This window comes from Heptranchias perlo, chromosome 32, assembly GCF_035084215.1.
Source record: "Heptranchias perlo isolate sHepPer1 chromosome 32, sHepPer1.hap1, whole genome shotgun sequence".
In the NCBI taxonomy this organism is placed as follows: domain Eukaryota; kingdom Metazoa; phylum Chordata; class Chondrichthyes; order Hexanchiformes; family Hexanchidae; genus Heptranchias; species Heptranchias perlo.
This window is the reverse complement of record NC_090356.1, coordinates 11,332,573-11,356,568: the sequence shown is the minus strand read 5'-3', so window position 1 is coordinate 11,356,568 and position 23,996 is coordinate 11,332,573. Positions and strand designations below refer to the sequence as shown.

Here is a 23,996-nt window from a genome sequence, read left to right as displayed (position 1 = left end):
TGTAGGAAGAATTTATGCTGAATTCAGATCTAGGGCATTCATCCAAGGTTTGGGGCGGAGGGAAATCATTGAGGCAGAACAGAAGAAGCTTAAACTGCAGCTAGCTCTGCAGGATCAGACCTAAACGTGTTCAATATTGGGTGGGTGAAAAGGGGGTGGAGGAGAAAGTGAGAGGGGAGAAGGGGAGGACAAAATTGGAAACCTGTTTGCCCAAAAATTGACATTCTTTACCTTGATCACAAAAATTCACCCAAAATATTGAGGGGAAAAAAAAGTTTTAAAAAAAAAATACATGAAATCAATTGTAACCAGGCCACACGGAACCAAGTAAAACCTGAAGAAATAAAAACTTTGCACCGACAAACATTTATTTTCTTTTTTTTAAACAAAATGACTCATAACAGCATTAACCTGTATTTCTGTTTGTGATGCCAGCTTCTTCCTTTTGTACGATCAGTTACACTTTGCATCTACACGAGGCCGAGCATTCGAGACAGACGGAACTCAATGGCAAGACAAAAAAAAAAGTTGAATCATTCTGAAATTTCAACTATCTTACAACTAATAAAACCCAGGGACAGGATTAACACAATGAGACAGTGAAAAGGTTAAATATGAAATAACCCAACACATCACCACATATGCAAAAAAATTATGTACACCATTCTGCGGTCTGGAGTTCAGTGATATACTCTTGCTTCCAAACTGAAGAGATCCTGTGAAAGATTACCATTACTGTACATGTCCTGTAAATGGAACAGATAATATCGTAGACCCACTGGTACAGTACTGTTGTGTTTTTAAATCGTTGCATAAAGAAGCTGTTAAACCAGTTCAAGATTTGGCTTCAGCTACACCTTGGGAAAAAAACCTGAACTCCACCCCCCCTTCGCATTCGTACAAGATAAAATTCAGTAAACTAGCGTACGTTGTCCGCAGTGATTTGTTTCCACGAGAGTTTTATCACATTGCTCAGCATTTTGTTCCAGCATCTTAGAGAGACTGTTTGAACCACACAAACAAGTCCACAAATAATGAAAAATATTAACAGTATTTTACGAGCAGCTTGTTTTCAAAAAGGGGCTGCTTAGGCCTCTACAATGAGAAAAAATAATCCATGCGTAATTAGGTCAACCAGGAAAGAAATGAAAGCTGTAATATTAAAGCAATAGCATCTGAATGAAGAATTTACAATAGATTAAGATTAATTACTTTGCTAGCCATTACGTGATGTCAGTATATGTTAAAATTACCCCTTAAAAATTATCTGGGGGAAGAGAAGCATCATATTCCATCACTGGTCAGTCAAAGAAAACAAGTACTTAAAAACTCAAAACTGGGAGTGATATTAGCAAACAGGCAGACACAGCATGTCCCATAATGTCTGCAGTCTTCCTGCGTTGTGTTTCACCTAGTGCAAGAGTTCAAATCATTTTAAGCCATCTGTTCGGTGAGCTTAATTTTCTTGTATCTATCTCCTGCTATTCCCTGTTGTGGATTGACCATGCCCTGCTGCGTTTTTTCCCCAAGCTAATTGCTTATTCGCCAACCAGCTGCTAACTAAGGGTGTGTCACAGTGAAGCAGTTCCTGTTTTTGCGGCAACACTAACTTCGCAGAATATCTTGGGAGTTGGGTCCTGATTAGAGGGAAGCAGAATGAGATTCTTTGAAGGAGGCAGTTTTATGGTGCAGTCACACACCATTTTTAGTATTGCTGGGAAGCAGTGTGTGAACAGGGTCAATGGCAGATCGAAGCGATCTCCAGATCCAACTGTCTTAACCCCTGGCACCTGATGGTTTCTAACCTGAACTGCAGATCACAGACCACAGTGTAAACACTGTCTTCTGCAGTTCAATTCCCAAAGGGCAAAGTTCTGCAGCAGCAAGAAAAAAAACATTTAAAAAAATTATTCCACACTCAGTTGTTCTCCCCAGGGGTAAAAAAAACTACATTGTTAAGTGCAGCATGCAGTATAACATCACAACCAAAGGAATCCCCATGTACCCAGATCAGTTTGTGCAGGTGCCTGTGTGAACGAGGTTTCCGAGGCTGAAGTGAAACCTGGAGCGACTTGCTCCGAGTCCTGTGGTTGGAGTGTGAATGTAACCTTTTACTACTCGGATTTCACAGTGCAACTTCAGTGCAGTGTCAAATATGATTTAAAAAGTGCCGAGGGGGTCTGCTGAACTTCAAGAGCACTTTTTAAAAATTTACTCATGACTTGATTTAAATATTTAAGAGTGTGTGGCATGCAGCAAGCTCTCTCTTGGGCAGGAGGATTGCAATCAGAGAAGAACATAAACGAGATGACTGGATCCAGCGCAGCATCTACCAGTCTCAGATTGGTATCTGTAGTATAAATGCACCCGAGGCCTCACTGATCACTGGAACTGCCGCCATTCTTTTACCAATCTCACATTAATTGCATTTGTCTAAGTTTCTCACTATTGCTGTTTTTGTTCGTACTCAACTTGTTTTTATCCTCCACTCGTCCAATACTGATCCTGCTCTGGTCATGTAAATCTCACTTATGATGAGTCATTGATGGCTCCTTCTTGCGGTTTCTTGCTATTTATCCCACACTGGTCTCTCTTGTCTCAGTCTGTTCCAAACCACCTCCGATTTTGAAAGTCCTTGTCCCATGGTTTTTCACTTCTTGTTCCACATCAACTTCTATTGTCCCTCAATCTTCATTTTCATCCTGTTGTTTCTTTCCATTGGACGGATTGCTTTCGTCATTCAGTCTTCCAGATGGCAATTATCTATCGGTTCTTCACCACTGCTCCTACACAGATCATTCTCATTCCGCAGCCTTTCATTAATCACCTTGCTCTTGACTTTTATCTTCATGATGACCTCATGCAGATTAGCCTTGCAGTTGACTACAAGTCCAACGTGAGTTGACCTTGTCCCAGCTAGGTGCCCATCTTGAGAAAGGATGTCAAGGCTATGCAGCCTACAGAAGAGATTTATGAAGATGATACCAAGGATGAGAGGCTTTAAGTACGATGAGAGACTAGAGAAACAGAGGCTCTTTTCATTAGAATAAGAGATCAATGGCAATGTTCAAAATTTGAAGGTTTTTGATCAGGTAAATTGAGAAAAACTATTGCCCAGTTTGGTGTGTCGATATCTTTAAAATAATCACCAAAAGTAAGGTTTGGAAAAATAATATGTATATTTTTTAACCAGAGGTTGTTAGGATATGGGAACATATGGTGAAACCAGAATCCATTATAGCTTTTTCAAACATTTCGCCACTTTTTTTTAAAAAGAAAGAAAAATTTAAGAGAATGGGATTTTCTGGATAGCTTTCAGAGAACTGGTACAGGCATGGAATGGCCTGTAAAATTCTATGATTCTGTTCTACCAGTGTCCTGGTGACAATTGCAGACTTGGTTGCTCTTGGCTCATAGTTTATTGCCACCAGTTTTGTTCCGACTCTCCGAGTTGATTTCCCAGTGGAGATGGCCCCACAATGCATTAGGTTGCCGGTGCTGTGAAATTCATCCTGTTTATCTTGTGGGGTAGATTTCAGTGGCAATACTGAAACAGCAACCTGCGCATGACTGATCTTACCTACGTGCAAGTTGCGTTTGAAGTTTTAAGTTTCTGGCAGCCAATGTTCTCAGATAGCAGCAGAAGGTCCACAGTACAAAAGTCACAGTGCTAGCGCACACCTGAAACAAAATTGCAATCCAAAGTGACCAGAGAGAGAATTCACCTCTTTCAGAAGGTCTCCACCCCACTGCAGACAGTAGTGATGCCAATGGTTCTATTACTGAGCAGTTGCCAGAGTCAGGGTTCCTTATGGCAGCGGCAATGCAATATAAATGCAGCATTTGTTCAACAGCAGCAATTCATCAATGGTTCTTTTCCTGTTTCTTGCTGCTGGTCTCAGGTAGACTCCTCTTGCTCTGGAGTTCCTCATGAGTGATTTATCGTTTGCTGATCACTTGCATCAGCAATTTCCCGCTACATTGCCACACTCAGTTTTGTGCTGTAGGTCTTCTGATGCCTAACCTTGTTCCATAGTTTGACATGAGACAATAACTACCAGCGACAAACACCAGGGCAAAACACACTTAATGTGGAAGATGTGATAGGGAACTGTAGTTGTGAGAAAAAGCTAGTAGCAATAAATTAACATGAGCATGTAGGACATATGCAGCCAGAGTAGGATGATGCCAGGAAACGTCGGAATGAATGGATGAAGCTCGCATTCGTGAAGCACCAGTTGCAAGAAATCATGGACAGACAGCAATCAATGTGAGACTGGCAGCTGAAAACCCAAAGGTAAGGATGCTAATTATGAGCACGGCAGAATGGCAGGGTATGACAAAAACCAGAAAAGTTCGCATTGGCAAATAGCTTAAAATGGTCTGAATTTCACACATTGGGCAGATCCCACTGGACACACTGGAGGAGTACAGACTATTCTGTTCCTTGGTGTCACTTCTAGTATCAGGAGCATTGAAGTTGTCAGAAATAGGAAGCTTTTTTTCATGTATTCCTAAGTTTTTTTATGACAAGAAGATAATAGATTCTGATTCATTTCAGTCCCAAAAGTAGTCAAAGTACGAATAGTATCTGCACATTAATCTGGTCCATTTATGAAAGTACACAGTACCCATTAGGTTTTTGGATTATGGGGACTCTATTAGGTTTCAGTGCTCACTCAGCCAAACCGAGTGCTTAATAAGGGTCCAATAAAATTTAAAAGTTTTTGAGGAATATTTTCAATCACCTTTTCCCCCAAAAATAACACTCGTCAAAAACACAGCAACAATGCACAGACTGTCCATTTATACCACCCTTAATGACGAAGGGATGTCTGTAGTGTAAAATGTAGTTATTCAGAGCATTGGTAGAAAGCTGCCTTAAATTAGGCCTGTTGTTCTAAATAACAAGCATCTGACTTTAGTTGCCAGGCATTCGGTGTTTCTCAAGGCCAGTGCTGTCATTTTGTTGGGTATGGCGATACTTCACTAACTGGATGCTTTTGTGGGATTGGGATATAGAAATCAAATAATTGCAGGATATGCAGAGGTAGAATGAACCAACAAATCATAAATCAAGACCTGGGCTCTAGAATGGTGCCAGTGAGTTATGTGTTGCTAGTAACAGGTATTAACCACTGGTCATTTGCAGCCATCACCAAATAAGTGCAACTATCCTTAAAATTATTCCTAATTCCAAAGTTTTCCCTTCATAATCCTCTTCATACTGGGTCCTTGGAACTAAAGCTAAACTCCTAAAGCTAGAAGCCAGCTGTGGTCTACCACTTTCTTGTGCTAGTCAGTTAGCTGGCAAAAAGCATGTCTAATTGAGAGTAGAATAAGGAGTTGTTAATTCGTCCGACAGTTGACCAGCTACATATGTTGGCACCCTACATGATGTCAAGCTTTCTAGTGAAAGGGGTAGAGTATCAGCTCACAATTATAGAGGTGTGAATTACCAATGAAAGGCTGCCAATGGACTCCTTATGAGACCAGCACCGAACCATACTAATAAGCCTCACTTCACCAATATAGTTATTTTATACTGATCCTTTATATCTGCTTTAAAATACAGCAACGTTCATTCGTATTGATTGTGAATTTAACTTGAAGGTCTGTGCACTCTTCTTTAAGACAGCTCTACCACAGTCAACCAGCCTACATTTAGGTATACCCTCCCTGAGGCACTGTACTTACCTACAGCAGACAACAAAGGCATCCTCTGTGATCTGGAAGCCAAAAACAGTGTTTTTGATGATAGCTACTCCCTCCCCCCCCCCCACCCCTATCAAAAATGGTTTTATCTTGCCTTCATTTCAAAAGTTCCACTTTGTTGAGCCAACTGGTTGAAAGGAAGAAGGGAAACGGGATCCCTCAGAGAATTTACTCTGCCCATTAGTTCAGCTGCAGAGGACGCCATTTGCCCGGGTCAGCATTACTTGGCAGTAAGCTGAGCTGTAGCAGGTCAGTCTGAACCATGCAAGAATGTGCGGACTGGAATAACAGATTGCAACTTTAACTCTTTCCAGTGCAGGACTTTTTTCTGCAAATAGGGTTCCAGTACACTACTTGCAGCTTGCATCAGTCCACTTTAGTAAGAAAGAGTTAATGACCAAAAAAAAAGTGGGTTGATGAATACTTTCCAACTCTAAAGTGAAGGAAAAGAATCCATCATATTAGGAGAAGCTGAATCACATTAAAAAACAATTTTTTACTTTTCTTTCTTATTCCCACCAGACTGTTCACTTGTAGAAAGGCAGGATAAACACAATGTTACTGGATTCTTAAGTCTGTGCCACTCCAGGAATAAGTCAACAGACTATGTGTAACTTTGGCGATGTGCTGAACTCAATCCATTTTGTTTACCCCCTCCGATGATGTCGGATGGTTGTCAAAGTAGAAAAGAACTTTGCCAAACCTCCTGTCAACAGGAGACATTTTCACAAAATATACATTTTCCGTCATGGACCTCTGCCCAGTAGCCTGTGAGCTGTTAAACTCATCACATCCAAGTCGGTAAGTAGCTGGGAGAGCTCAGTAACAGAGGCAGTGTATATGTGAGCATATGTTAGATTATTGTAAATTGTACCATCAATACCACCACACATCATCTTCCCCCACTAGTGAATACTGAACAATGTTTTGATGCTAAATCTACCTTACTTTGCAAGGTATGAGCAATAAAGCAGCAAAAAGATAAATACATTTGTTGAAAAATGTTCTATAGGTAGCAACCTATAAACAAAACCAGCCTGAACTAGCCTTAAAATATATATATATATAAAAAAAGAGATAAATTTAACATTGAGTTGCCAATAGTCAGTTAAGTTGCATTGTCTTTGCGTTCACTCGATGCAGTAGTAAGCCACATTAATGTCTTTAGTTTCTCATGCACATATGAGCACCAGTCAACATGTTTTACAGGAACTAATATGATGCAGTGGAGACCAGACCGAATTCATTTCAAATGCAAATGTAAATTTGCAAGGGTGGGGGCATGGGAGGAGTCAGATTCCAAACACCATCCCTATGGGAGGACCAGACAGGCTGCACCCCCATTCTAATCCTCCAACTTGCCTGCACCGATGGTTGGCACTCCTGCAAGTCTTTGATGAGGGTACAGCAATGATTTATTGACAATGCAAAGGCGGTGTTCATCTGCAGTGTAAAGCTGTTTGACAAGGAGCTTGTTGACTGGACCTTCAAATTTTCGACAGTTTCTGAAGGTGTCCTGAGTTTTTTTTTTCCTGATCAGTACGGATCTTGGTAGAGGTAGACTGATGCGAAGATCACATTTGCAGTCAAACTCAATCCCAGAAGACTCTTCCACAGGATGTTTCCACAAAGTCCTTGGTTAGAGATTGTGCAACAAAATAGAATATACATATAAATAAGACTGAATAAGCAAAGGAAAATATTCACAATTATAGCTAATTCGTGTTCATGGATTAAGAAAATGAGCATATTTGTAACCAGATGATTCAACATAACATAAATACAAAAATAAAAAAATACACTTTTCTGTCAATTGGACCAATGCACCAAGTCTAGAGACTATGCCCTTAAATTGCTTACATACATATAGCTAGTGAGCTCATGTAAGTACGGAGCTAGACCCATTTAAACTGACAGGAAAAGCAGGATTTTTCAAGCCGTTCTAAAGATCACGCAAGATCTACTCGTTTATTTTCAAGATTCTTTCTTCAATTTGTTTAAAATGTATGTTTTCAGGTTAAGGAGTGATGTAATTTTATTTTAAACGTATCACCATATTTAGGATATTTCAATTAATGAAACATTTTGCTTTATGCACTATTGTCCTGTGGGAAAACACGCAATTCCATCCATCAGCAAAAGGATGCACAATAATCATTGTGCAGTCTACATTTTCGTTACTGTAATGAGGGACATTTTGTGATAATACTTTTTTAATACTGAATGTACCGACCGCTTTTGATTGAAATCAACTTCCATCATCTAAAAAGACTGGCAGATTTGAAAATCTCGTTGGAACTGCATATACAAATAATGGGTCGCTGTGTCTTTCCCAAACAGGAGACTACGAAAAACTTTAATGGCAGGAAAATCACAGAAAGCAACCACCTCAGCAAAACAAACTACAGTAACAAGTGTTCAGCTCCACGGTCTAATTGCTGTTGTTTAAACATTTTCAACAAGTTAACCTTTACTTACCCCAATATAACTGGTTTCAATTGAAAGTGCCAGTCTTATCGTACAGGGCAGAAGCAGTGTGCAACCCAGATCATTTGTATATCCATCAAACTGTCAGAAATTGAACACGTGGATGTCTCATCTGAATCTTTTTGAGACACTCAGGGTGATTACACAGTTACAAAGTCTTCTAATGTGCCATCTTCCCAGAAAAGGTCAATGGTTTAAGTTGCTTTACTGTTCAGTTAACCCTTTCTTTTCCTTCCTTGAGCTCAATGTTCAAACTTTATGATGTTAAAGGAAGAGTGTCTGCCAAGACACTTCATTTCGGTTGGTATTGGGGTGGGGGAGCAAATTGTGTTTGCTTAATCCTTTTTTTAAAGAAACCTTATGATAAAGTGCAAAACTCTTATTGCTTAAGTGTATGCTGCAGCAGAATTACACTGGCGTATAAACTCCCTGGAACCCTACTTAGGATTGTTGCAATGTCTCTCAAAGCAGGGGTGGTTTTGGCTTAAAAAAAAAGTCTCCTCAGTGAGGCAATAATGGCGATTTAATGTGAGGTAAACATTGACAAGAAAGTTTCTTTTTCATGGAATTTTAAAGTGGAAATGAGGCAAACATCAAAACTTGACTACCTCGACCACTATGCAGTACTTTTTGAAACCCGATTGTGCCAATTTTTGATGTAACTGGATGAATGGAGGAAACTTACAAAGGAAAATTCCCATTCTACAGTTCGCAAAGAAATTTAGGAAGGACCTAACTCTCACTTAAAATGTATGCAATATTAAATATCAAAATATATAAAGATTAAAAATAATTGCTTGTTGGGAAAGGAAACTGAATTATTACAATTTCAAAACTATTCAAAAGTTACACGAGGTGAGTCAATATTTCAAATACAGACAGTGGGTGCGGCAGTTGGATTTGGCATTCTGATCTTCATTTGAGAAGAGGATGGGCGGACGCCAACTTTTTTAGCATTTCAGCACCAGTCTTGCTGACAGGATGCATGCTTGCCGCTGGGTGATGTAGTCCTTTCCCTATATTCTGCATCTCTCCAGCATTCAACAACTTGGCACATTCATTTTGTTGTGTGCCATGTCAAACCCTCCCACAGCCTTCCCCTAACCTACTTCCGCAAATCCCCCAATCTTGTATCCTCTCTCATACCCTCAGCTCCTCTGGCCTTTTGTGTATCCCACCTCTGTTCACCTGCCCCGCCACCACCCCCCCCCCCCCCCACCACCAAAACGGGTAGCAGATCCTTGAGCCACCTAGGCACTATTGGAACCCCCTGCCTAAACCCTCCACCCCTCTCCCCACCTTAAAAACCTTCTCAATATCCACCTTTTAGACCAAGCTTTCGGTCACCTCTCTCTCCCATCATGTCTCAGTCCGTTCTTTTATTACTTTTACCTGTTTCGCGCCCCCAGTGAAGCACTGTGGCACATGTTCTATATTAAAGCTGCGATATAAATGCAACTTGTTGTTGTAGAAATCCTTTGTACTTCAAAATATTGAAAATTGAAGGGTCACTAACTCTTCAGAACTTTGGAGTTTTATTAATGAGATCCGACTAATCACTTTAGTCTGATCTTAAATTTAATGTTATAGCTCAGTCCATCGATTATTGTGTATATTCTATTGCCTGAGGGAAAGCGTGAAAGATTTTATTTAAAAAAACTGACGCAGAACATGTACATCTCCGTTTGTACACTGTTAGTTGACAAAAACCAGCACATATATTAGCTTCAATCACCCAATTTAAAGAGCCCCTTGCATCACCATCTTTCTAGTCAACAAGAAAGCTGCAAATCATCACTTAGCACTGAGTTAAGGATCCTTTAATGCTCCGATCACATTAGATGAAATGAATCCCCAAGCACCAAGTGAAGCCACATTCCTGAGAACATCGCATCAGTAATTCATTGTACAAGAGAATTAGTTTAATGCTATCCAACTATTAGTTTACTTCAACTATGTCTTCCCTATGGCACCTTTCTCTTCCCAAGCTTCAGAAAATAATTTTTCAGCTCGAATGCTCTTGGACATGAGAGTGCAAAGTATTCCTAGGTTCAGATTATAGTGGGGACACTCCTATTGTTATGATTCCCTTTTCTAGGTGTTTTATTAGTTTACTGTAAGATTCAGAGCACAAATTGAATCTGAGCTTGTTTCAGCTCTGAATCAGAAGGTTGTGGGTTCGAGACCCATTCGGGATTGAGCAATTAACCTCGGCTGACACTTCAGTGAAGTACTGACTGAGTGCTGCATTGGCAGAGACTCCATCTTTTGGATGAGATGTTAATCAAAGCCCTATCTGCCACTCTCAGGTAAATGTAAAGGAAACCATGGCCACTAATTAAATTTCCCACTGTCCCGGCCAACATTTCTCCCTCAACCAACACTAATAGATTATCTGGCTATTCATTCATTTGCTGTATGTGGGGCCTCACTGTGAGCAAAGTGTTTGCCTACACTTCAAAAATAATTCACTGGCCATAAAGTGCTTTGGGACATTCTGAGGATGTGAAATGCGCTATGTAAATACAAGCTCGCTTTTTCCATCATATAGGTCTTTATGGCCTGCAGATCTTAGGTTCTTTGGGCTCGTGCAAAGTTACAATTGCCACCTTCAGACCAGTATGGCTAATAGACCACTTTTACTCTAAACAGTAAATTACGGAACACGGGCCAGAGAACATTACAAAAGATGTAACTGGTTCTAACTGCATCCCCCTATGGATTCAAGGCTGATGTTAATGAGACCACAAACATTGAGAGTTTGGTAAATATCTGTCACTTTTTAAATAGAAAGTGGACAGTTTCCCCTCACACTGTATTGCCATCTCCATCTTCCCTCAGTTTAAGTTCATTGCTTCATTCCACCCTCTCTCCTGAAGGTGCTGACTCTTGCAGGATTGAGGTAACGTGTGTACCGGCAGCGTTCCAGTGCCTTGCCCAAGAACTTGTCCTTTATGCGTGAACCTAGATAGTGAGTGTCAGCTCGTTACTCAACAATGGAAGGTATAAAAGCAGAGTCTGACCTGTCATCACCTGACATCTACACACATTCACTTGTCAACAGGGCTCATTGGTAATGATGAGGAGCTGTTTTTTTTCACTTCCTGTGCTCAAGGAAGACGGGATCAATTGTAGCAGCCCAAGTGCTGTCCCAGCTGAGTATCGGCCAACTCGGCATGGGCCGGGATTCCGATCTACACCCTTCTAGTCTTTATGGCTTATCACTACAACGGGCAGTGCCTTTATCCACTGGACCATTGGGGCAGCCTTTTCCCCATCAACTGCTCATCCCCAAAGATTCTGCATCAACTGAGAGGGCAGGACAATTGGAGCAAAGTAATACATCCCAGCTATCAGAACTGTTCGATTAAAGGCCCAGAGAGGAACCTACAAAATTCAATTCTTCAGCAGTGACAGGTGTGTAAGGATACACTTTTGGCCTCATCTGAGCTTGAAGGGTGAAAAATATACGCTTTCTTGCAACTGAGGCCATATCACTATCAATGTGGAATCCATATGTTTATGTACATGCAGGGACTGGATGCATTCCTTCCCTCAGTTTGCTTCCAAGGATAATTCCTCTTGACACAACACTGGAAAAGGTTTGATGGGTTTTCTTCTATTTCAATATTAAGTCCCCCCTCCCCGCCATTAGTCTGCCCCAGGCCTGGGGAGAAGGTGGGGGGAGCGGAGAAGAGGTCACCCACCTGTTCTAGGCTGTCAGCAAACTACCATTAGTTGCCCATCAGGACTCATCAAACTGTAGCCATGGAAATTTTTTCCTGTCTATCGTGGGGAAAGGCCTGGCCTCCATCTGGTTTCTCCTCACGGTAACATGCCCGAGGTCAGGATTTTAACCATGAGATTTGAACCCAAACCCCCTCCCTTCTCCCCCATCTGCTGTATTGAGTGTTAATGCTCCAATGTGCTGTGCCGACCTGAAACCAACAGCAATAAACCTCCCCACCAAACAGCTTATACTGAGGCCATTTCTAATTTTCAAACACAATTTGCTTTTTATCCTCACCCGCAATCTTCAGTGACCAATCATTTATGGACCATAAACCTGTGACTATCCAGCTGGCACTTTATTAGAGAGTAAAGCATCTGCTTCTTAATCAAACAGATTGCCATAGACTACCTGTTGCTCACACTCCTAGTGGCACATTTGCTAGTTCTTGGCTGTACCTCACCACTGAGAAGTGCTTCATTTTCAAGGGCAGACATTAGAGGAAGAGGAATTGATGCAGACAGATAAGCCGGCATTACCAGGTCAACGATATAATACCAGCGTAGGGCAGCTAGCTCGCGCCAATTTAATGAAAAAATAGGAATGAAGAAAAATTACAACAGTTTCCCTGCGGCAACTGCACCTCTCAGTGATCAGGAAGGGTTAGTGGCTGTGGAGAAACATCTGACTCAGACCATTGCATCTTACTGGATGCTTAGAGTCGCTTCCATGGGAAGCAAATTGGAAGTAAAATAGTTTTTGAAAATCTCTCTCACCTGCACAATCAATTTACCCTAGTGCACAATGTATGTATGAAAGGGTACATGGGAGGAATATTAATTTTTATTCCAAAGACATGTAGGTCATAACCAACTGGTGCAAAGCTGAAGAGTTTTGAGACAAACTCCTCACAGCGCTAAAAATACGTAGGGCTGCCAACCCTCCAGGATTGCTCTGGAACCTTCAGGAATTAAAGACTAATCTCCTGGACACTGCTGCGAGCAACACCCAGGAGAAAAATCATAGGGGCATTAAAAAAATATATTTTTTTTTCCATTAACACTTTCATTTATTAGTTATCAAACTATTGGAGATAGGGAAAAGGCTGTTTGACCGGGCAGGGTGGTTGGAGGCAGCAGGTCATGTGATGAAACCTCCAGAAATACGCCACGTTGAAAAAACTTAGGCACGGAGGCATTGCTAATCTTGCAGTGATGCAATGTAAAAGCCACTTGGCCCAAGACATGCATTAGAGCTCAGGTGAATGATTTGGAGTAGAGTTTAAATTTCTGCAGTTACTGCGTGTAGCAACGGATTGCACCATTATTTAGCACAAAAAGTTCGGCAGGCAATGGAAATGCTGGCTCATGGGTGAGAACTCACGGTGAAATACTTTCCAAATATTAATTGCTCCACATTATACTGGAACGTGTCTCTGTAAGATTATTCCAATACCAGTTTAGAGGCTAAATAAAAATTTGTCAGTTCGGTAGCAGGAGCTCGAGAAAAGAGTCATGGGTAAAGCAACAAATGATGAATTTTGCATCAACTTCAATGCCCACCCAGCAACAACAGCGTTACGTGCATGAAATTTATAAGATTTTAGGAATTTTTTTTTCTCAACAGCAACTGCATGGAATTGGACAGGGTCTCCCTGCCAGCGATAGGGATTTATTTACTGACGTTTTTGTTCGTTAAATCTCAGTGTAAGAATGAGTGCTTCTATAACAAATGTTTTGATTTTTTTTTAAACTCCTCAGGCCACACAATTAGAGCAGCACCGTCCTCCGGTTCCCCTTCAAGTTGAAAATCTGTCAGGTCCCCAAGTCTTGACCCCAAGCCGCTCGTCACTGTTACAAAACACAAAGTATCATCTTTTCAAGCAGGTGCTTCCTAATCCAGCAAGGAGCAGTGTTGGGGTCAAAAGGTCACATGCCAGAGGCAGAGAGCTGAGCTTGTTTAGCCTTGGGGAAGGTCCCAGGTTTTTCAACAGCTTGTTAAAGGCAGGGTCTGTTGAAAGCCAAAACCTGTCAGTACGGTACTGACCCCTCTCAACACAGGCAGAAACCACTTGGCAATGAGTGGAGGAAAACAAAACTGCAAAAACTATTTTGTGGTCACATTATTAAATTTCTACCATTAAAATCTCACTATATGTGAATGAAATGCCATAGAATTAAAAACACACAGAAAGGTTTCAAACAGATCACATCACCGCAGTGAAGAATCTTGCCCCAAGCGTTCTGGCTGGCTGTCTGGGCCAAACAGCAGACAGATTTTTTTTAAAAAGCTACATTTCTGTTTGAAAAAATTTAATTCTGTATTATCTCAGTTTTACAGACTGAGTAGACAGGAAACAGACACAATTAAATTTAAATTTAACCCTTTTTAGCACCGTGTTCACTTGTGTAGCTTTCAAAATATGCATTTCTTATGTAAAGTCTGCAAGTGAAATAAAAACCACTGAAATATGTCCCCCACACCCCCCTCTCGAAAACGATGATTAATTCAGAGATACAGTTCTATGGGTGCCTTTGGTACATCAACCCATCACCCATTCTTCATCTATGCGCCAGTGGGCTATTCCACCATGGAGGGTATTACATCCAAACTTGGCATCCGCTCAGCTGCACTTTCCAGTAGGGGGATCACGATATCAGGAGTGGGAACACCAGCTGATTTCCTCTTCTCCCTAACCCAGGGGCGATGAAGGCCATTGTTGCCCTGGCTGAGATCAGCTAACTCAGCACTACCTGAACCCGGGATCTTCCTGTTCCACAAAGCTCACCACCACACGAGGCAGCACACTGCCCTACTGAGGGAATGCTGGCATGCATCATTCTGATAGCTAAGATATAAAATTATGTCCAAGTAATGGTGTCAGCATTATTTGGGGTTGTTCGCGAGGCACAAATGTCCTGGTTTTAGAAATACTTCTTGTGAATCTCAGTTCAGCATCTCTTTCCATAGAATTCTATCGTGTACAGAATAGATCTGTTTTCGTGTGGTTAACCCTAAGTGATTGCCCCAGCCCCGCTGAAAAAAAATCTCGGGATATGATGTCACATTTTACGAACTGAATATGAAGTATTTTTTTAGAATTTGTAATCTACTTTTCACACCATTTCCCTGCAGCTCTCACGCTGTCCCTATCTGTAGAGAGATTAATGCGGAAAAGTCAATCAGGAAAAAACAAAAACAGGTCGTTATTGGAATAAAGTTGTCATTTAAAAAAAATATATATCTGTTGAGCTCCTGAAACATCGCACGTAGGGAGCTGAAACCCAGATGGTTTTCAGGTGAAGCAGGGTTAGAGGGTGGGGTATAATTGGACCAGGGCACACACGTAATTCAGTTCCCCTTTAGGGTTGCCAACTCTCCAGGATTGCCCTGGAGTCTCCAGGAATTTAAGATTAATGTCCTGGAGGAATCTGGGAGAAAAATCATTGGGACATTCAAAAAAAAGTGTGTTTTCCTTGAACACTTTTGTTTATTAGTTATAAAAAAAGATTGGAGATGTGGGGGGAAGAAAAGGCTGTTTGACTGGGTGGGATGGTTGGAGGTGGGAGGTCATGTGATGGAACCTCCAGGAATAGGTCCAGAGTTGGCGACCCGACCCCTTTTGAAGTCATACCTTTTGCCCTTATTCTTAATGTAACATTTGATTTGATATTATCTACATTCCAAATCTATCCACAAAAGATCCTCATTTGGATAACAATGAACATTAATCCACTGCATTTTGGTACCATAACAGCACTAATGACACAACTTGTCTCCCCCGCCCCCCAAACAAAAGAGCTACTGTGACATTAAGCTGCCTTCTGTGCGCACATGACGCATTCCCACTGAAGCAATGAAAGTGCTGAGTTTTCTGTTGATGGATAGCAAACAATGAGGGTAGCAGTGTAAGTAAAGGGGCAGGCCTGGTTAAACTGTAGTTGCAACTTAGCAGCAGACCTCTACGTCGTGCATTCCATGGTACAACGCTCCTGTCATTATAAAACAGCATCAAATCTGCCTTGCTGGTAGCAACGACATGGGAGGAACCACTGGTATATAAATTATTAGTCTACAAATAGACAAAATCACTGCAAAAACTGAACACAATACCCTAAAACCACAACCTGAGACAATCTAATGATGCTAATTTTTCTCCAGGACCTAAAATGCAGCTGTCCAGAAAGTATTAAATTGTCAAGGCAGGGCTGCATGGTACAATATTTTTTACTCTTCAAATGCAAAAATGCCCAGTGGCCCCAACAGAAGCCAAGTAACCCTGTTAAAAACCATACCTTTCCATCCTCTGGCATCGTCACTCGCCTGGTGGCTGACCACATTGGTAGTGGTATCTACTATACATGCTGAGGATCTGGAAGAGCTGTCTTTCCTCTGGCCAGTTGCTTCACTGTATATACTCCCTCCATCAACAGACTTGGCATCTGAAGAGAGCAAAATAATATATACGCACACACAGTTAAGGTGTTTATGTTACGGAGATATCGTGATTTTATCGAGTACATTATCACTTAAGTGGGAAACATTCAAAACCACGTTCTTACAGTTATTTATTATTGGCCATGGGAACGGTTGGCCATGTTGGGAAGGGCAGTGGGGACACAGAGAGGATATTTTGAAAGTGACAGGAAGAGGTTATTTTGGCTCATGTGAGAGAAATACGTGTGGAGAAATCTAACACAGTATACTTGGGATTAGTTATGTAATCAATTAGGAAGGAAAGGGTTAACTATCAGTGTGTACAATAATGTTCTGTATAACACGCCAGCACATCTTAACCTGTAATTTGGTCAAAGCAAGCAAAACCTAAAATCAGTCAGACAAGTGAAAGAACAGAACAATGTTAAGTAACATGTAGGAAAACTTTTAATTTTACTGGTGCCAGGTGCACACAATATAATTAACACCATTAATTTTACCTTTAGGACATTTTGCTTAACAAATAGAATCCTATTCCCTATTAATCAAAGGCACTGACAACAATCACACGAAGAAATTAGTGACAACACAGATATCCAGTTCTGGTTTGCTTTCAACTCGTGCCATCATTCCAGTTGCTAGTACAGGACGTATTTTCTTGGAAATCTTATTCAATGTCAGTCGACAAACTGCACCGGGCCATGCTGACCGCGGGTCGACCTACACCGGGCCGTGCTGACCGCGGGTCGACCTACACCGGGCCGTGCTGACCGTGGTCCCACACCGGGCAGCTTAAATTCTTGGATGGCTTTTGAGGCTGCCACCAAATTTAATACATTTTGAGATTATATTTGAATAAATGTTGCCTGTATTTCAGTTGCTTTAATTAATTTAGAATCTTGTTTGGTTATTTACCATCCATCTCATTGAAGGCCAGGCAGATGTATAATAAGGGTGGTGCAAAGAGGAATTAAAATCCATGCTGTCGGGGAGTTCTTTGTCCAAACCTTAATCACAAATTCATGCCAGTGAAGGAACTCATTCACATGGTCAACTATGAGTGACTGTACCTCATTACATTTTTTTAACATGGCACATCATAAAAGCCAACTTTAATCAACCCAAGTACTCCCCAAAGTGAGGGAACGGGGGAAGAGAGATGAGACCTAAGCCCCGGACCCCTTCTCCCCAACCACCATCCCCCACACCCGTGACAAGTACTGAGGGGCTGTGGATTAGGTTCTTAAAAATAATTCAGAAGCAAATCTGAAACCAAGAGCTACTGGAGCTCATAATTCGATCGTTCAGAGTCGACAGTTCTTTATAAATTTCTTAGGTGTCTAATAAAAGGAAAATCATTCTTTCAATCCCACAATCACATAAACATGCTTACTCTCTCTGCTCCATATTTGCAGAAGACTTCAATCATCATCATTGTTACTCAACTGAATTTAAGTAAAATATTAAGGTTTTCAGGCAAGTTTATGATTTTACTCAGATTTCTCCCGTATATTTTTTTGAAATGAAAATGTCACCATGCCCAGGGTTAATACCTCATCATTTCAACAAGTACATTAATCTGTGCGCTGTCATCTGTGTGATTGAGCTGTTCGGCAAGTATTTAAATCTGCGGGGGTAAACCCTTTGTTTGATTAATCCCTGAAGATGGTCTGAAATCCTTTCTTCACTTCCTGTCGTGCTAATTTCCTCCTTTCCTGTTAGAGTATCACTGTCAGTGCCAGGTGTTGCACAGGCACTGTGGAGTCCCTCGTTATATGAGGATAAGGACAAGGCAATCCGATCTTCTTTCAATCCATTTCTGTAAACTTATGGTGGAATATCTTGGGAGATAAGCCTTTTCTGGTCAAAACCCTTAACTTCCTTCCCATAAAATTAATATCAATCAATTTTTCCAGACAGAACCCTCAGTTCACAAAACAAAGGGGGAATAGGCAGAAACAAATAGTGTGTTAGTTGCGATTAATCCTGCAGATATACTAGACCTTCTATAACTGCATTTGCAAGTTGTACAAAACACATGTTATATGTAGATAACACTATTACAGGGAGGGCTTATGTAGTTTTATTTGTGCTTTAAATCCTGGAGAAAGTTACAAAGAATGTGTGTTGTATCAGAAATTGCATCATACACAAGTGGATGGGGTGGCATTGTGGTTTACACTCACCGTCCTGTCATTTCTGGCTCCTTGATTTGAATCCAGCTTAGGTGGATAGGATGAAGGCATTTTCTGTGTGCTGACTGTCAGGGTCCTGTGTGGAGTAAGTCTTAACCTAGTTCTTAGTGGGGTGTGGACTAATTAGGAATCTGACTCAGTGAGACCACAAAGATGGCGGTTAGGTAAAATGGAGTATGTTGCACTGGTGCAATAGGGAGCATTTTTTGAAGTGAGGCCTGGAAGGAATTTTACTCTGCAACTAACTCTCACTATAAACAAATGCTATATGCTGACACTGCATGACTGAAATGAATTAAAAATATTCTATTCCCAACATTAATATTCCTCACTTTAATGAGCACGAAGGTCCAACTCACAAAATTACGACACACACAAGTTGGAGAGTTTTACATTGATTGCGTCCTGTGTTATGTGCATTTATGTCTCCCAAGTCACTGAAAATACACATTCTGAAGGGCTGTTCGCACTAAGCTAGGTCCAATTCAGATTAGACTGAAAAATGGAGTAACAGAATTGTGCAATAAAATGAGAAATGACTCAGATTACATGTGTTGGGGTGTGGGTGTGGGTGTGGGGTGGAATGCAGTTTGAGGTGGATTTAATGCGACTGAAGTACAGCCACTTACTCCAACAATGGAAGAGATGTTGTACAGCTTGTTGCCTTTCTATAATAGCAGCTCAGTGGTTGTGATACTAAAAGGATCTGTTCAAACAAATCCAAGATGGCTACAGACTATTACGAATATTGCCGGTGCAGTCCCATGAGGTCAGTGTGATGTGCACCTTCAGGCGATTGGGAAGAAATCAACTGCACCAGTCATCCCCTTGTGCCTCACTCTACAGAACTGAGGAAAATCACCACCAAATAATGTTGGATGAGTTCAAATGATGGCGATGTGGAGACTGAAACCTGCAACCATCTCATTAGGAGGGAAATGTTCTCTCTCGTTGTCCCTCCCCCACGCTCCTCATTTTTACAAGATTCATTTTAATGCAAAATGTTCCAAAATCAACAACAGCAACAGTGAACAACATGGGTATCTCCCGAATAGAGTTGGCATCTCTACTTTAAATTAATCTGTTGATAGAGTAACGTGTAGCCCCTCTGCAGAGTCAGTAATAATGTTGAAAATGATATGATTATCATTTCTCACTTGTTGTTCCTGTAGTGATACTAAAAAGTTCAACAGAAACAGAGCCAGTACCTCCTACAGGCCTGAGAAATTATAGAGCGGCTCACAAATTTGAGGAGAAGGCAATTATAAATGAAAAATAAAAGGAATTACTGGCGAAAAAGACAAAACAAAGCACTAATCACATATCTGACAATCACAGTTAAAAACGTCAGATCTTCATTTTAATCTCGTGTTTGCTGGAATTTTTTTTGAAAAATAACAAAAACAAATGTTACAAGAATATTTTAAAGGTGAAAGGTTTTTTTTTTGAAGGTAGCTGCAGCAAGGAAGGTAAAGATTCATTTGGAAGATTAGCTGACAGAATGATTAATCTGTCAGTTCTGAATGGGGACACTGCACACTGTACCTTTGGGGAGATTTAATAGAGGTGTTCAAAATCATGAAGGGTTTTGATAGAGTAAATAAGGAGAAACCGTTTCCACTGGCAGAAGGGTTGGTCACCAGAGGACACAGATTTAAGGTAATTGGCAAAAGAACCAGAGGTGGTATGAGGAGAATTTTTTTATGCAGCGAGTTGAAATGATCGGGAATGCACTGCCTGAAAGGATGGTGGAAGCAGATTCAAAAGTAACTTTCAAAAGGGAATTGGATAACTACTTGAAGGGAGAAAATTGCAGGGCCAAAGAGCAGGGGAGTGAGACTAATTGGATAGCTCTTTCAAAGAGCTGGTACAGGCACGATGGGCCGAATGGCCTGTTTCTGTGCTGTAAGATTCTATGTAAAGAGCTTCACATCTTGTGCACTTGGAAAAATCAGTCACAGACTCATAAATTAAAATAAAACAGGGGATCACTAACCAGCACCTGAAAATGTGAAACTATTGACAAGCTTTTAATGAATTTTACTGGACTTGGGTGAGTAAAGTCAAGACCTTAAAATACACCTTGCTAAAGAAAAAGCATAAGAAAAATGCCCAGTGCACAACATTGAGCTTTCTGAGCCACAGAAGAAATGGGACAGAAATTCAAATTTTCAAATTATTCACAAACAATTAATTAATTTCTTACCTTCTAATGTTTGTGCACTTTCAAGGAAGGTAAGTATTGAGAACGGAGGCACAGAAATGCCCAGGACAAACATTTAACATTTCACTGTTTCAAGTGAATGTGTCAAATTATCATATACTCCCATAGGAGTGTAACTGGTGAGGTTTGAATTGGATCTCCTGCTTTAAGAAGAGGCCATGTGATCAGGGGGAACAGGAAAAAACGAGCAGACAAAAGGGAGCTGAATTAGCTGGATGCAGTGCAAGGCAAGGCATCAACCTGCAGCTAATGGGAGACAAGGGACAAAGAAGTAAACAGTCTCCGATCAGAGATTCCTTTCTATTGTACAAAAAAAACTGTCCTTGACTGGATTCCCAGAGGAGCAATAAACGCAATTTTCTTTAAGAACTGATTACATCTTTTAAACATATACACAGCGTAAACCACGAACCCTGAGGCCCAATTCTTCACTATAATCTGTCCAAGAGTGCACTAAGTCATGGTTTGAAAAAACACTGATGTCTTTTATCTTTTGGTTAATTGTGATGGGCCAATTGAAGTATTATTTGAAAATTAAGAACTTGTTGTATTTGTGTATGTAATCTATCCCAGATTTGATAGAACATTGGCTTTGGTCCTTCCCAATATTCATCTACTGGGGAGATTTCATAAGAGATTGAGTAATGTGGTTTAAGAGAAATGCGTATGTTTAGGGAGCAACTTTTAAGGGTTTTTGTGTCTCTCTCAAGAAGGGTTACGTATGTGGGGTCAGAGTTCTCAACTCCCTGGACAACTGCGCATCAGTTCTGCTGTATGGAATTAGGTCAATGGCAGCTGGGGTAGGGGGAGGGAGGAAAGGCAAAAGATCAACTCTGCGGGGAAAAAATATTCTAAAACTGGTCAAAACTCCAAAGGTTGAAAGGTTTTGCATTCCACTGAAGGCACTCTTCCAGTTACTACGTCCAATTCCCACACGATTTTACAACTAACAATGTCAAATTATCCAATTACATTTAAATGTTATAACATACAATACAATTAGAAACCAAGTTATTAGGTCAGATGGTTTTATAAATGCTCCCTGTAAGAAGAATCTATAGTGCCGTGTTGTCAGTTTGGATTGCTATTCTCAATGGGATTTCACATTGGGGCAGAAGGCCAATATGGGCGTTTCTCCGAGGCATCCTTCAAATGTGACTCAAGCTTTCCAGTTGGAAGAATGGGGGTGGGAGTGAATCCTTTGTGTACAAACCAAATGAAATATATGGGGTGAAATTCCTCGAGTTATTAATTTTAACAAAATTTTTTGTTAAAATTCCCAACAGGAGGAACTTCACCCTCACGTTCATTGAATTTTAAAAGAGGCAAGTGTCGGCGTCTCGATGTATTGCAAATCGGTTTCTACATGTACGTACCATGACTGTGAGAAGAAACACGGGTGGTATCCTGCGCCAGAATGTTACTGGAGACATTGGCATCCTCTGACATGTTTGGAGTGGGCCGTGCTTTCCGTGCCAACTTTAACGGGCTCTGCTGGATCATGTCATGTTCCGTGAACAATTTGAATCTTTGTCCCGTAAGGTTGAGACGTGCTGGGCTGATGAGGGGACGTCTATGGTGCAAGGAGCCAGAACTAGACGTCGCTGATCCCGCCACCGATGCAGCTGGGGACATTGAGGGAGAAGACGGTCGGCTTCCAGACTTCAAAGAGAAATAATCTACAGAACGGGCAAATAAAAAAATGTAGTGGATCGGTTTGTTGCCTCATTGCTCGACAATCCATTTATCAGAAAAGTCTAACTAAACATTTCTTAACTATATGTTTCTATATAGAGTTTCCGAGATATTTTAACTTTCTGATGTTGGAGCACCTCAACCAGGGCTTTGTTTCCCATCCCTTGCTAGCTGCTTATCCCCACACAACCATCTTCAGGCAGCATCAACTGAACTGCTGACAACTAGATTCCCTCAGGGTGAGTTGGCAATGCAGATTCCTCCCCACTCAGAGACGAAAAACCCTATTTTTATGCAGTGCTCCATCAAGTGACCTGGCTGAAAACTGGTGTGATGCACCAATGGGCAACACAATAGAGTGATGGGCAACCCTGAGAACTCGCAGTCGCCAGTGTCTAGGTGAGATGTTGAGCACTCAGTTAGAGTCAACAGACCAGCTAGAATTTTAATTACACTTTTTTTTTCCCCGAAACAAGTTTTATTTAAAAAGGTTTGAGAGAGCACCTTTAAATGGCACTAGCTGCACCTGGTGGGCATCAGACAGTATAATAATTCATTAGCCTTTATTGTAAATCTGCTGCTTGTAGGCCATTCGCTATCACAATATTTTACTCACTGCAATAGAAGGACAGACTTTTGAGTCTTTTCATGAAGTAAACCCCACTGCAGGACTTTAATATAAATTTATTTGATAACTTCAGCAACAACTGCTGGGCAAAGGCACTATTTTGTGTCGTGTTGAACTGCACAGACACAGGAGGTCCCAGGTCCAATTGCCAGTCTGTACTGAGGTAACTGATCTCAGATGAGGCACTCCAAATGGCCTCATTGTTCCTGGACTAGGCAAAGGAAAAACATTAGCCAGGAGTCCCGCTCTTGACAGCTTGCCAGTGCCCTCCCCCCACTTCCTGGAAAATGTTCATGTACAAGCTTGGCTGTGAGCACCCCCGCCCCCCACTAACAGTGAAATAGACTGCTGACACTCATTGCCTAGGCTCACACATGAAGAAAGGCCACTTCGAGGAGGTTGTCTGTGCCAGTGGAGCTGAACCCAAGTGAGAGTTGGCACCTTCCAAACAGGAAGGGAGAAATTATTTTTTGCTCTAATTTATAGGGTAAGCAAACCGATACAATTGCCTGGAGTGGGATACAGAAACAAAACTGGCCCTTATTGTATACAACTGAGCTATTAGAAAAACACGGTGAATCAGCAGGGAAATAGGGATATACAGCAATGACCATGTGCACTCGTTCCAATCCAAAACAGAGGAGATATAGATTGAGATACAACAGCATTCCGGGATTTCCTTTAAAAACAACTGTTGCCATATTATTACATTTCAGATAGTAATCATTTTAAATATTACATATTGTGCCATTCCTGCTTTCACAACCTCCATTGCTCTACTGAACGGTTTTCTATTGTTTCACTGCTGCAGGTCTGCTTTAACTGCACTACTTCCTCTGCTCTCAACGTTGGTGGTCCTGTTTCTCCACTAGTTTCTCCTTTCCC

The 23,996-nt window shown here is 41.1% G+C and overlaps 1 protein-coding gene across 1 annotated transcript; it reads right to left on the bottom strand.

Moving 5' to 3' along the window:
- Positions 1–347: 347 nt before the first annotated feature.
- LOC137301009 (transmembrane protein 201-like) lies at positions 348–23,947 on the bottom strand. Its single transcript, XM_067970340.1, has 4 exons — positions 23,878–23,947; positions 22,165–22,467; positions 16,228–16,374; positions 348–7,349 (listed from the first exon to the last, which is right to left on the bottom strand). Exons 2-4 carry the CDS (start codon positions 22,421–22,423, stop codon positions 7,252–7,254), a joined length of 504 nt encoding a protein of 167 aa, XP_067826441.1. The 5' UTR covers positions 22,424–22,467; positions 23,878–23,947; the 3' UTR covers positions 348–7,251.
- Between the last annotated feature and the right edge of the window lie 49 nt (positions 23,948–23,996).

What these genes read in the sequence shown, in the direction of transcription:
- LOC137301009 (XM_067970340.1), bottom strand. Translation starts at nt 22,423, where the DNA reads ATGTCCCCAGCTGCATCGGTGGCGGGATCAGCGACGTCTAGTTCTGGC. An exon ending in TGTTTCTTCTCACAGTCATG is followed by an intron (nt 16,375 to 22,164) that starts GTACGTACATGT and finishes TGCTCTCTTCAG; the next exon opens with ATGCCAAGTCTGTTGATGGA. An exon ending in CGATGCCAGAGGATGGAAAG is followed by an intron (nt 7,350 to 16,227) that starts GTATGGTTTTTA and finishes TCTCTAACCAAG; the next exon opens with GACTTTGTGGAAACATCCTG.